Raw genomic sequence first — 12,498 nt, 5'->3', positions numbered from 1 at the left:
TGATGATCTTTTTGGTCGGTGATCTGTATAAGTATCTTTCTTAACGTTTGTTAAACCTTGATACCTGCCCCGACCGAAACTCATATCATATAAACTTTTATAAAAAAAATTAAAATAAATATAATAAAGAAGAAAAATACATTTGCTCTAATGATCATAAATGCCTTCTTGTTCATGCTCACTCCGGCCAAAATATGAATTCCATCTGTTGCAACTGATCATAGTCGTGATTTGGATGTCTCGAGAAAAACTTGTGACATCCATTAACCAAATGTTCAAAAATATATCAATTAGTCATTAAGGTACACATGATTTTTCAGGAATATACATGATATCCCTGAAAAATATACACTTTACAAATGTGGTTAACGACGTTCAAAATTGTGGTTTTATATAATTGATCGGTAATTAGTTGTGATACCTTATTATATTCATTAATCTTTCACTAAGTATGTCCATAGAAGGTGTAACCAATGGTATGAATTTGGGATCATGAAAAAAGTATTAGAAAGTTCAAAATTCAAGCACTATTGCTAACAATTTCTCCATAAATCTAATAAACTAACCTAAGAATAATCCACTAAACATAATTAATTATGTATTTGAACTGTTTTAACAATCTAAATGTCTAATTTTGGGGTCCAAATTTGTGTTGAAAAAACATCTATGTATTTTATAGGAACACAAATATATATAATCCTATAAGGTGGCTTTAGCTTCTAGGAACATTGAACAAAAGAGAATTGGCATTATTGAAGAAAAGAATGATAAATATTGTCAATGTGATAAACAACAATGATTGACTGACTACTAAAAAAAACTATTATTTTCAAGCTCCTACACTACCAGCTAACCTAACATTAAAGCAGAAAATTGCGGCCAACAAAAGCTGATAGTGTTTGCTTCTATATAAAGAAATTTAAAGATTCATTTTTAGGAATCAACATTGTTTTTTGAGAATATATTAAAAAAATACCAACACACACACCAAAGAGGTAATAAAGGTGATAAAAAGAATTGTATGTTGCTTCTAGTTGAAACAATGGATTGGAATACCCTCAAAATCTCAAAGTTACCTCTTCAAGCAACCAATCTCAATGCTACATTTACTATTCCCTAACAAAGAAGAAACTAGATAGAAAGAGCTTCAATGGAGAAAGAGATTGTGGAAAATCTTTGGAATGGTGATAGTGAAGCTCAAATTCAAGCAGCAATGAAACTTAGTAGATTGTCCAATAAGCAAAAGCACAATTTGGCAGAAAGTGGAGTTATGGTTCCTCTTGTTTCCATGCTTCATTCTGAAAACTATGAAGCCATAGAAGCTTCTCTTTGTGCTTTTCTCAGCCTCTCCTTTGGCAGTGAAAGGTTAGAACATTCACTTTCTCCCTTAATATTCAACATTCAATGTAAAAATTTCTCCATTCCTTCTTAGTCTTATAACTATGATCACGAAAATTAACGTTTTTTCAAATTCTGCTATGTTATTTGATAACACTGTCGAAAACCTCAAAATTATCAAGAGTACATAACAAAATTTTCCTCAATAACATGATTAGAGAAATTGAGTTTAAAACTTACTCAACCAAGCACTGTATTGGAGTAATTAAAAAGTTTGAACTTTTTAGCACCCCATGATTGGTTTTTTTTCCTATTGGGTCTAAAGGAATATGTTTTAAGTAATAAATGTTTTTCATTGGTTAACTGTGGATCCTATGATTCTTTACGAAAAAGTAATGAATGTATAAAACACAAGGGAGAATTAAAATTTCTTCTATTGTAAGAATGCTTTCAAAGCTTCCCTTAGAAGTTGATGAAATCTTACAGAAACTTTTTCACAACTTTTGTAGAAACAAGATTCGGATTGTAAGGTATGGAGTTTTACCAATTTTGCTGAACCTCCTTCATTGTGAAAGTCAGACGGTGATACAATTGTCAGTAGCAGCCATGTTAACACTTTCTTCTTGCAAGAGAAATAAGGTAGCAATAGCTTCAGCTGGTGCAGTTCAAATTTTGGTTGAACTTATCAATAATAGTAACACTGAAACTCAGTCTCAACTAGACACTATAGCTACTCTCCACAACCTCACAACTTGTCGAGAGATTATTCCATTGATTGCATCTTCTGGTGTTATATTCTCCTTGCTTGAACTTATCCATGACTCGGTAAAATCATCTCCATTGGTTGAGAAAGCGATAGGTTTGCTGGAAAATATTGTTTCTTCATCAGAGAGTGCACTTTGTGAGGCTGCTAGTACTGGAGGAGCAATTCGGATACTGGTTGAAACTATTGAAGATGGAACTTCACTAGGAAAAGAGCATGCAGTTGGCATACTTCTGCTTATATGTCAAAGCTGCAGAGAAAAATATAGAGTATTGATTTTGACAGATGGGGTAATGCCAGGATTGCTTCAGTTAAGCGTCGATGGAACGTGGAGGGCCAAATCCATGGCTAGAGAACTGCTGTTGCTTCTGAGAGACTGCTCCAGTTATAGCTCGAGATGTACACAAATTAATCACGAGCTTATAGAACAGGTAATGGAAGAAATTGATGCAGAAGGAGAGAAATTGACAGATACTACTTTGAGATTAGTAGAGGAGATGATTGCAAAGCTCAATACATAATCTTTCAAGTAAATAAGGTTTTCGAAATAGGTTCGGATCATAAAGTATTCATGCATCTCTTGGTTTTCTCTACATTTTTCTGGTATCAATTATGTTTTTAATGATAATGACTTCTAGTTTAGGACTTAACTACAAGGAAGGTATAATTCAGTGAGACAATGTAGAATTGTTTACATTTCTATGTATTCCAATGTATATATGATTGGTTCTGGATCTTCTAGTTTGATTCAAAACTAAAGTTCAATTATGTCAGTAAAAGCTTTAAAAAAAATAAAAAAAATAAAAACTAAAGTTCAATTATCGTGTAGAATGTTTTGGACACTCTTTTTCTAACATTCACCCACTCTCTTATCGGGTGAAACCCATTCTATTCTATGTGGTATTGAACGTGGATATTTACTTTAGGCAAGCCATTCTTGAATTGAGATATGTGAAGACTAAAGTTAAACTAGTATGAGTTTTAGAAGTGACCACCAGCACACAAAATCTGATTCACTAGAAAACTGGTAGGTAACAAATGAGCAAAAATGAAACAAACAGCTTTGAAGTTCAATTATCACACTAAATTTTGTATTGAAAATTTTTAAAATAAAAAAATACATATAAAATTTCATCATTACATCTCTAGCAAGCTTTTGCTATCTCCTCAATTCCAATATATAGAAGCTTGTACATATAACACAGAATTTTTACCAAAAAATTATAACTTTCTCAGAATGGTTCCATTATTATTGTTGTTATTATATCTTGATGAAAACTTTAAAACTATAGAACCCTCAAGCTCTCAGCCTGACCTTCTATAAAATCTGTAACCAATGGCAACAGCTGCTAAAGCGCCAACAATACCGGTAGCTGCAAGAATATCGCGTTTTTGTAATATAGGCCAACTCCCACATACTTGGCTCCCCTGCTTTTTATCAGTTTCCACTTTTTTTTGCTCAAAACTTGCAGTTTGGCAACAAGAAACCCCATTAACACCTTGGCAACAGCCAACCACATTTTCATTGTTGTTCAGAGAGTCACTTTCAACTGCTACATTATTCTTCTTGGTATCATTTCCATTAGCAAGTTTGTTCTGCTCATCTGCTCCCTTAAGTTCAGCAACAGGTTGCCCCATTTGACCTCTGAAACAATTTCATACAGCACAATTTAATCATTCTCACTTAGAAGCAAATTTTAAGTAATTGAAAATTCATCCACAACATTGTTTGCGCAGAACTTACAAAAACTAATTCCCATGTAACAAACAAAATGGAGACTCAGTTTTAGTATAAAAGTTGTAAGATACATAATATAATGCAAGCCAAGGATGCAAAACACTCCTTAAATCAACTAATGTATATATCCATGTGGAAGACTAGTTTGATAAGTCCATTTTTATAATATTGAACTTAGCAGATTCAATAGTAGAAAGAGCGGAAGTAAGTGTCTGGAGTGGCTAAATGCAAAGATCAAAGGTTTTGGATACGACCTTACACAAAGGTGTGATAATCCTTTGATTTGCATGGGGTTGAATGGTGGTGGGTAAATTGTAAAAGTGTTTGTACCTTACTGTACCAGTGTGAAGCAGGTTGACAAGAAATTAGGGCATATCCGGCAACATCATATAGAGTGAATTTGGACCGGAGTAGCATTGAAGAATTGAGGGAAAAGGCTTGGTTAAAAAAGAGAATATAGCATGTTCTGAGCATGTGAAATAAGCGTACTGTAGGTAGCTGAATATATTTGTTTGTGATGAAAAGAGATTAGTAAGGCGGATAATTAAAACTTGAGATTACGAAGGAGAATGGAAAGTATTGTTTGCAGTCAGCTTGTCCGTTTGAAAGCTGTACGACTCAGCAGTGCAACATCTTCATGGACAAATAGTTTCACCATTTTATGACCACAGTGGTACATTGTTTAACATTGGCGTAATGTGGCAACCTACGGAAGACATGGCTATTGAATCAGTTCGCTAAATGGTGTTGTGTAGGGAGACAAGTTCATGTGGAAAATGAAACAAGGAGAGGGATGATGAACATGTAATGTATTACTAGTGGAGTGGAAAAAACAACAGTACTCAAGGCAATTGAGACAAGAACTTAACAAGAATGGGGTCAAACAATATAGAAGTAGCAGGTGGAGTAAGTGTGACAAAAAAGGAATATGTGTTGTGTTGGTATCAAGAGGAACAATTGATCTGCTGCTGCAGCAATATGAATCACATAACAACAGCAAGTTACAACAATTAGTGTCATCTAGTTAACAAGGGTGTTTCTTTCTCGTGCTTTTGGTTTGGTGTATAATGATGTTATGCCGATTTATGTTAGTTCATGGTTCTGCTTCCATTTGTTAGTTGCATTGCTGTTTCCTGCGTAGCACAGGGACTATAAAATATCTGTGCTATAATTTTACGTCATGAGTTTTGCCTAGAGCCTTTAGTGTGTGTGTGTGTGTGTGTGTGTTGCCATTATAAAAAATCACATGTTAAAGGATAGAAAATGCAGAATAAAAAATAAGTGGTCACCTCCATAGTTTTTGTATGACCTCTCCCTTGGCAATGTGTTGGTCAAGTAAGGCAGGAACATCATTAGGAGTAACATAGCCATACCTGTAATTAAATATCAGGGGTTACAATTTAACAAGCAACAACAAAATCCTTCATAACAAATAAGAGGATCTATAATAGAAGTGTGAGAGCTGACCAATGACCCATAATTTTTCCATCTGGTCCAGGACTAAATGTGATTAAATTGCCAGCATACTTATGACCACCAATATGAGAACATGCCAAAACTGATATCCGATCTTTCAATCCTCGGAGCTGAATTTCTTCATTGAGCTTGTCAATGAGCACAGGCCCACAAACACCGCACCTCGCGTCGCGACTTCCATGAGCACACACAAAAATATATGAACCTGCTATCACATCTTGCACTCCACCATCCCATGATTTACAACTCACCATAACATCATCGAAAAAGCTATCCACATTTGATTCCTCCAAGCCCCTTTTCAATCAAACAACAACACACTATTCTCAATATAAAGAGATTAAGTAAAAAAAAATGAAATCTTAAATCGAAATAAAATACATATAATCTTTTATAGTCAAATTTGTTTCACGCTCGTGATTAAGTAATTTGATTTGTTGATCATTGAGTTAGTTTTTCCACTTACCAAATTCAGTTACAGTCAGTCACTCAGGATGTCTATATATAATTTATAGAACAAAGTCACTTGCACAGTTCATTCATTCTTTTGCAATGGGTATGTGTGTATATTTGGCATCACTTTGAAAATGATCAGAGTTTAGTAAAAACTAAAAAGACACAAGTCTTAACTTTGACTATAATTATCAGAGTTTATTTATTGAAAATTTTTGCATTTGATTGAAACAAGTGCACCAAGTTTCGTATAAAAGGTTATTTTTACAGTAAAAACATAAAAAAAATTAACAACAAATTCAATTTTAACAAAATCTATTGTCCAATGCTTATTGAAACACACAATCTTGTTGGTGTCTACTATACTTCATCATTGTTTAAAGTACTCTGCTTAAAAAACCAATACGCAAACAACACTTGCTAAATTCTAAACACATTAATAATCCTAGTTTAAACTGCAATATGATTATGACTTGGAGTATAAAAACTATGCATTAACAGTCTAAGTTCAATTAGATCTTCAATTTTAGAAAGTAACATATCAAATATCATTATAATATATTAAAATTCGATAACAAGGTATTGAAAAGTTATATTTGTTAAACTAAAGTATATGGTGAGACATCTTGATAGTAGTTCATCCTGAACCATTACTTGAAAATCGTCCAAAACTTCAACAGTTGCTGAAATCGTCCCTCAAAATCAGAAGTTTGTAACATCTGAGACTCCGACTCGATCCATGTATGTTTAACAAAATCAAATAAAACAAATATGTACATCAAAAGTTAACTCAAATTTGTTTTCCTTTTTCTTTCTTTTCTGTCAAAATAACACCAAACAGATCATCGTCTCAGCCATGAGGACAAAAAAGACCATGAGACGAAAAAGACCACCAATAGGAGTATTTACCCTTAAACTCTTACTATTTTTTTAAGAGTTAAACTCTTATTAATTAAACTCTTAGAGTTAATTAGCAAATAGACTTATATAGATTGACATATTTGAACTTATATACTAGTATAAGCACTTGTGATACTGTTTCAGAGAACTTACAGTAGCAGCTTATATATGAAATGTTCATAAACTGTTTTCCATTATAGCTAATAAAAACAACGTATAGCTTATACAAAAACAATTTAACTTTATTTTATCTCGCGGAATAGAAATAACTTATTCATATGAACTTATTTGTATGCCAAAATCCAATTAGATAGAGAAGCATAACCTAAGTAGCACCAACCCGTTAGATCGAAAGTGTGTCCCGTATCTGAGACATGTCACTTGCATATTTGATTACATCCAATGTTCTTACATGTGTCAGTGCTTCGTAGATTACAGCGGTGGTTTAGTTTTTTAATAACATACCTGTATTTAATCATTTCAGGAAAAATCAAGACATCACCTTCGGAAAATCCATCCTCCTCACGCGCCTCACAAACTGTAATCATCGTCTACAAACAAACAAACAAACAACCAAACCAATCAATCAAATCCTCAAATCGAGATCAATACTAACTTGAGAAAAATGAATTAACTTAATGTAATCACACACTGACACGTCCAACCAAACCAATCAAATCATCAAATCCAAAATAAAACTACTACATCAAAATTGTATACAAACTATGAAGCACCAATACAGACACCACACCACCGACACTAACACCTTCACACAAACCGGTAATAATTTGAAAGAAAAATAAAAATGAATCAGTTGAATGTAATCACACACTAACACGTGTCAGACACTAGACATGTCTTCGATCAGAGGTGTCCTACTAAACTACAATACTCGAGAAAAATAAATTAATTAAATGACAGGAGTCAGACACCAGACACAACTTTGATAGATCAGTGTCAGTTATACAAATTAAGAAATTAAAGAGAACCTTAACGAGGATATCGTTTTTGCGAGATTTAAACTGAGAAGCAACACGTTTAACAAGAGGATCATCATCAGAAGCTTCAAGACGCGGAGGCCAAGTTTGACGATTCTTGTAACAGAGAAAAACGTGACGATCGTAAGAAGCTACGGTTCCGGCGAGGTTTTCTTTGTACATCTCAGGACGCGAGAAACCGTGTTTTGCATCATCCACGGCGGAGACGGCGGCGGTTGCGGTGGTAGATGACATGGTTGCGGCGGCGGAAGAAAAGAGAAGAAAGTGAGATTTGAAATTGAAATGAGAGAATGATGTAATGAAACGAATTGAGAGCATTTATATTTATTTATGGGATAATTATAATTAATTAATTAAATTTAATTACTGTACTACTTTGTTAAACTAGTTTTCAATTTTTGTTCATAGTCACAGAAATAGAATGAGTTACATTTTGCGTGTTGAAGAAGAAAACACTTACCACTAATGCGCGCGCGCGTTACTTTCACAACCACGCGCCTCTTTTCATTCACGCGCGAACCCAACTAACTTTCATGCTCTTCTTCCACTTGTCGGTCAACATCATCTATATAATTATTTATTATTTATTTGGTCAATATATAGAAATAAATATTTTTCCATTTATTTAAGTATTATAACAACTTACTTTTTCAACAAGAAAGATGGAAATGGCAGAAAAGTAATGGCTTCTAGAAAATCATTAGTCCTCCCCCTTTTTAAAGTAAATAATTAACTTAATTGATTATATCACATGTGACAATAAATAAATTTAGATTTTTAATATATTTAATTAATTATTAGAAACAAATTATATTAAGTTAGATATTTTAAAAATAGTCGCTCAGTTTGTATGAACAATGCATAAAATATGCAAGGTCCGAGGTTCAAACCCCGGCCACCATAAAAAAAAAAAAGAAAGATATTTTAAAAATATTCTATCCAACTCATTGATCTCAAGATTATATTTTAAGAATACGATTCCTAAAAATTAAAACATACACATGCTACTAATGTTTAATGACATCAATTTAAGTGACACTAACAAACCATGAACAAGTTCTGAAACCTGACAAAATTTGAAGCGTAGTGAACGTAGTCCTCCAAAAATAGTAGAAACTTTCTTTACTTTTCAAAAGAAACAAAATTCTTCATTAGTAAAAGAACACATTTTTACAAAACATAACTAAACACCTAAGACTATAGGAACGAAGAACTTCATTTCTTTCCGTAAAAAAAAATGAACTTTAAAGAAATGAAGAAGATCTCTACTCCTCCAACAAGACTACCGTACTTTTGCTGCCTATCTACATATCACTATTTAGGAACCAGTTCCTACCAAAGTAGAATGATACATGCATGCATATATGTACAAAAAAAAAAAAATGAACAAGAGAATTGGAAGGAGATTCATAATTTCATAGCAAGTAATCTTCTAATTTATGTGCATACCCTTTTCTTGAATATACAAGCAAGGTTGACAATTTCAGTTCGTCTTATTTGCTTCGTCATGCTGTCCTGCTGCATCTTTTCATTTCCTTTCTGAGATAATCTGATTGCGACGTCATCGGATAAACTAAACATATCCTTAGTGTCTGTTAGACCGCGCAAAACAGTGGCGGAATATGAAGGACTGGATACTAGTCTATTGAGTAATATCAGAATTTTCCACATGAGAAATGTCCTGAATACAAATTGTTCCAAATGAGTTAGAGAAATCAAAGAGACTTGCTTAAATCGTGATGCTCACATGTGAAAATGTAATGCTAAGAATAAGCCTTTTTATGGCTTATTTTCAACTCCTCAAATTATAATGACAAATTTAAAACAGATTGAAGTGGCTTGGCTACACATCCCTATCATTAAAGAGAATAAGAAAGAAGCTTTTAATCTTCAGATGAAAAAAATGTGGACATACATGTAAAGAAAACAGATGAAAAGCTAGTACATTAGGATGTTTTGAAATAGAGTATAAAAACAAGACTAAAGTTCTTTTATTTTTCCTTTCAGATCATTGATGACAAGAATAAGAGCAATGATCAAGTAAACTACTACATCGGTCCTCGTCGGCTGCAAGGTAACGTGAAAACGTTAAAATTTACTCTAACATCCTATGAAAATGTTTCCCTGATATTAAGATGCATTTCCTCTAGTGGCTGCTCTAAGATATCTTTTTTCATTTTCATATCCATATAGTCCATTTTGTCTAGCTGCGCTTCTGCCATTGCCCTATCCATAGGCTCCATTTCCTCTAGTTGCTCTCTTGACATTTTCCTATCCATAGCCTTCAAGTGAAGAGAGTGTATCAACTCATCATGATTGATGCAGGAAACACCCAAGTCCTTCATCTGAGTCAATAGCTTGAGAGCCTCATCAAATTTCTCTAGGATGTAATATCCAACAGTAAGCGTATGGTGCAACAAAGCAATAATTAACTTATAATCCTTCCTTTTGGCTTCTTCCAAGATCTCCCTAACATTTTTTAGCATACTAATTGAACATAAATCAGAAGGCATAAGACTATCACAACAAGTGCATAAACTATTACTTTCCATTAGTACCACCATCTCCAAAGCTTGTCCGACTTCCCCAGCTTCAACATAGGCAATAATAATTGCACTGAAAACTTTTTCAGGATACGGTATTGGTCCGTCAGAAATCATTTTAAAGATTAACTGCTTGGCTGCATCGAGATGTTGGAACTCACACAAGGACTCGACAACATCCCAAAAATGAAAATTTTTAGCCTCCTCATCCCAGTCTTCCACCCCCATCTTCAAAGCCAAATGTACAGTTTCTTTTTTTGAGCAAAGTCTTGCAATCATATCAGAATGTAACTTCACATCGAACTCCAGTGACTTTTGACAGATAGCAGCCAAATAGAGATCATGGGCTTCTTTGATCATATTGTTTTGAGAAAACCAAAATAACATGTAATCAAGCGTCTCATGGTCATCAGGAAGAAGGGTTTCTGGATGAAGCAGCATCTTTTGACAGATAGAAGCCGCTTGCTGGAGCATATAAGTACTGCAACTTGTTGTTTTAAAAAGAGCTTCCAGTGTAAAGATGTATGTATCTTGATTTGGAACACAATGAAAGACCTCAAATTAATGAAAAACTTCAAGTGCAACCTCTGCAACCTTTTCCTTTTCGTCCCAACCTTGACAGATATGTATGAGTTTATTGAGAATACGAACATTAATTAAGCCAGTCTGATGGTGGCCGATATGCTTAAGCAAGTCCCACATAAAAATTATGTCATTCTTCCTTAGTTCATCATGATAATCATATGAATATAGTGTGGGAATATCGCAGCATATTGCTGAAACAAGGGACTCCAGAACAGGAGTAGTGACGAGATCTTTATAAAGTGATACATTATTGTTCCTCGTACTCCATACCCACTTCATAAAGTGGATAAGATGATGACACGAAACCCTTGGGGTTTCAATTAACTTATTTTGACCAGAGGTTTCAATAATTTTGAGTATGTGACAAGTGGTCAAGTCTTTGTTACTAAGTGTTTCATGAATTTTGCACACATATTTATGGAGAGGAGGGGCGTCACTAAGGAGCTGCAGCACGGTCCAGAAGTCTCCGTCGTCTTCTTCTTCTTCTTCTTCTTCTTCTTCTTCTTCTTCTTCTTCTTCTTCTTCTTCTTCTTCTTCTTCTTCTTCTTCTTCTTCTTCTTCTTCTTCTTCTTCTTCTTCTTCGTCTTCTTCTTCTTCTTCTTCGTCTTCTTCTTCCTCTTCTTCCTCCTCCTCTTCTTCTTCCTCCTCTTCTTCTTCGTCTTCTTCCTCCTCCTCTTCTTCTTCCTCCTCTTCTTCTTCGTCTTCTTCTTCTTCTTCTTCTTCTTCCTCTTCTTCTTCCTCCTCTTCTTCTTCCTCCTCTTCTTCTTCTTCTTCTTCTTCTTCTTCTTCTTCTTCTTCTTCTTCCTCCTCTTCTTCCTCCTCTTCTTCCTCTTCTTCTTCTTCTTCTTCTTCTTCTTCCTCCTCTTCTTCTTCCTCTTCTTCTTCTCCATCATCATCATCATCATCATGGTTGTAGTCATAAGAAGAAGAAGGGTCACCATTATCATCATGAGGAAGGAGCAGCATCTTTTGACAGATTGAAGCGGCTTGCTCGATAATATCAGCATTACCGCGTGTATTCAAAAGAGCTTGCAGTGTATAGTAATACGTATCTTGATTTGGCACACATTGAAATGCCTCAAACTTATGAAAAACTTCGAGTGCAGCAGCCTTCCCTTCTCGGCCCCCCATAATTGAGAAGAATTCTATGAGTTTGTTTAGAATCCGAGCGTTAAGAAGGCCGGCCTGATATTGACCAATACTCTTAAGCAAGTCCCAAAGAAAATATATGTCGTTCTTCCTTTGTTTATGATCCGTGGCTGGAAGAGTAGAACAAGAACATATTGATGAAACAAGCGATTCAAGAACATGGGTAGTAATGAGGTGACTCTTTTTCTTCCAAGGCCACCTTACAAAGTGGATAAGATTATGAGGTGAAATCTCTGGGGTTTCAACGAATTTGGTTTGCCAAGAGTTGTGAATAACATTGAGTGGAAAGTGTTGTTGATCTTGTTGAAGTAGAGTGGTTAAGTCAAGGGCATTAAGATGTGCATAAATTTGGTAGCCATGGCCACGGGGAGGAGCATTGCTAAGAATACTCATCACTTTCTGGTAACCTTCCGAAGTGAAGTCTGGATTACATGATGACGACGATTGACGTAGGAAGTTGTTAGAGATAGAGAAAACAACCTTAATAGGGTTACGAATCAAAGAACCGACATAGTTCCTTCGATGTCTTGCTGCCAACCTCGGCATCATCTTCTC

The 12,498-nt window shown here is 34.6% G+C and overlaps 2 protein-coding genes and 1 pseudogene across 2 annotated transcripts; 1 reads left to right on the top strand and 2 right to left on the bottom strand.

Annotated features, from left to right (window-relative positions):
• Nucleotides 1–715: 715 nt before the first annotated feature.
• Nucleotides 716–2,842, top strand: LOC146911862 (ARM repeat superfamily protein). The gene is made up of 2 exons (XM_085718057.1): nucleotides 716–1,365; nucleotides 1,848–2,842. The coding sequence occupies exons 1-2, from the start codon at nucleotides 1,151–1,153 to the stop codon at nucleotides 2,620–2,622; spliced, it is 990 nt and encodes a 329-aa protein (XP_085574183.1). The 5' UTR covers nucleotides 716–1,150; the 3' UTR covers nucleotides 2,623–2,842.
• Nucleotides 2,843–3,163: 321 nt separating this feature from the next.
• LOC146911861 (altered inheritance of mitochondria protein 32-like) lies at nucleotides 3,164–7,958 on the bottom strand. The gene is made up of 5 exons (XM_085718056.1): nucleotides 7,658–7,958; nucleotides 7,134–7,219; nucleotides 5,307–5,612; nucleotides 5,129–5,212; nucleotides 3,164–3,746 (listed from the first exon to the last, which is right to left on the bottom strand). The coding sequence occupies exons 1-5, from the start codon at nucleotides 7,898–7,900 to the stop codon at nucleotides 3,407–3,409; spliced, it is 1,059 nt and encodes a 352-aa protein (XP_085574182.1). The 5' UTR covers nucleotides 7,901–7,958; the 3' UTR covers nucleotides 3,164–3,406.
• A 1,654-nt stretch (nucleotides 7,959–9,612) lies between these two features.
• On the bottom strand, nucleotides 9,613–12,492 carry LOC146911860 (uncharacterized; annotated as a pseudogene).
• Between the last annotated feature and the right edge of the window lie 6 nt (nucleotides 12,493–12,498).

Source organism: Medicago sativa, chromosome 6, assembly GCF_051527215.1.
Source record: "Medicago sativa cultivar Bolivia chromosome 6, Bolivia_mono, whole genome shotgun sequence".
In the NCBI taxonomy this organism is placed as follows: Eukaryota; Viridiplantae; Streptophyta; class Magnoliopsida; order Fabales; family Fabaceae; genus Medicago; species Medicago sativa.
Note: the sequence above shows the minus strand (reverse complement) of the source record. Positions and strands in the feature narration are given on the sequence as shown.

What these genes read in the sequence shown, in the direction of transcription:
- LOC146911861 (XM_085718056.1), bottom strand. Translation starts at nt 7,900, where the DNA reads ATGTCATCTACCACCGCAACCGCCGCCGTCTCCGCCGTGGATGATGCA. An exon ending in CCTGAAATGATTAAATACAG is followed by an intron (nt 5,613 to 7,133) that starts GTATGTTATTAA and finishes TTGATTGAAAAG; the next exon opens with GGGCTTGGAGGAATCAAATG. An exon ending in GTCATACAAAAACTATGGAG is followed by an intron (nt 3,747 to 5,128) that starts GTGACCACTTAT and finishes AAATTGTTTCAG; the next exon opens with AGGTCAAATGGGGCAACCTG.
- LOC146911862 (XM_085718057.1), top strand. Translation starts at nt 1,151, where the DNA reads ATGGAGAAAGAGATTGTGGAAAATCTTTGGAATGGTGATAGTGAAGCT. An exon ending in CTCTCCTTTGGCAGTGAAAG is followed by an intron (nt 1,366 to 1,847) that starts GTTAGAACATTC and finishes CAACTTTTGTAG; the next exon opens with AAACAAGATTCGGATTGTAA.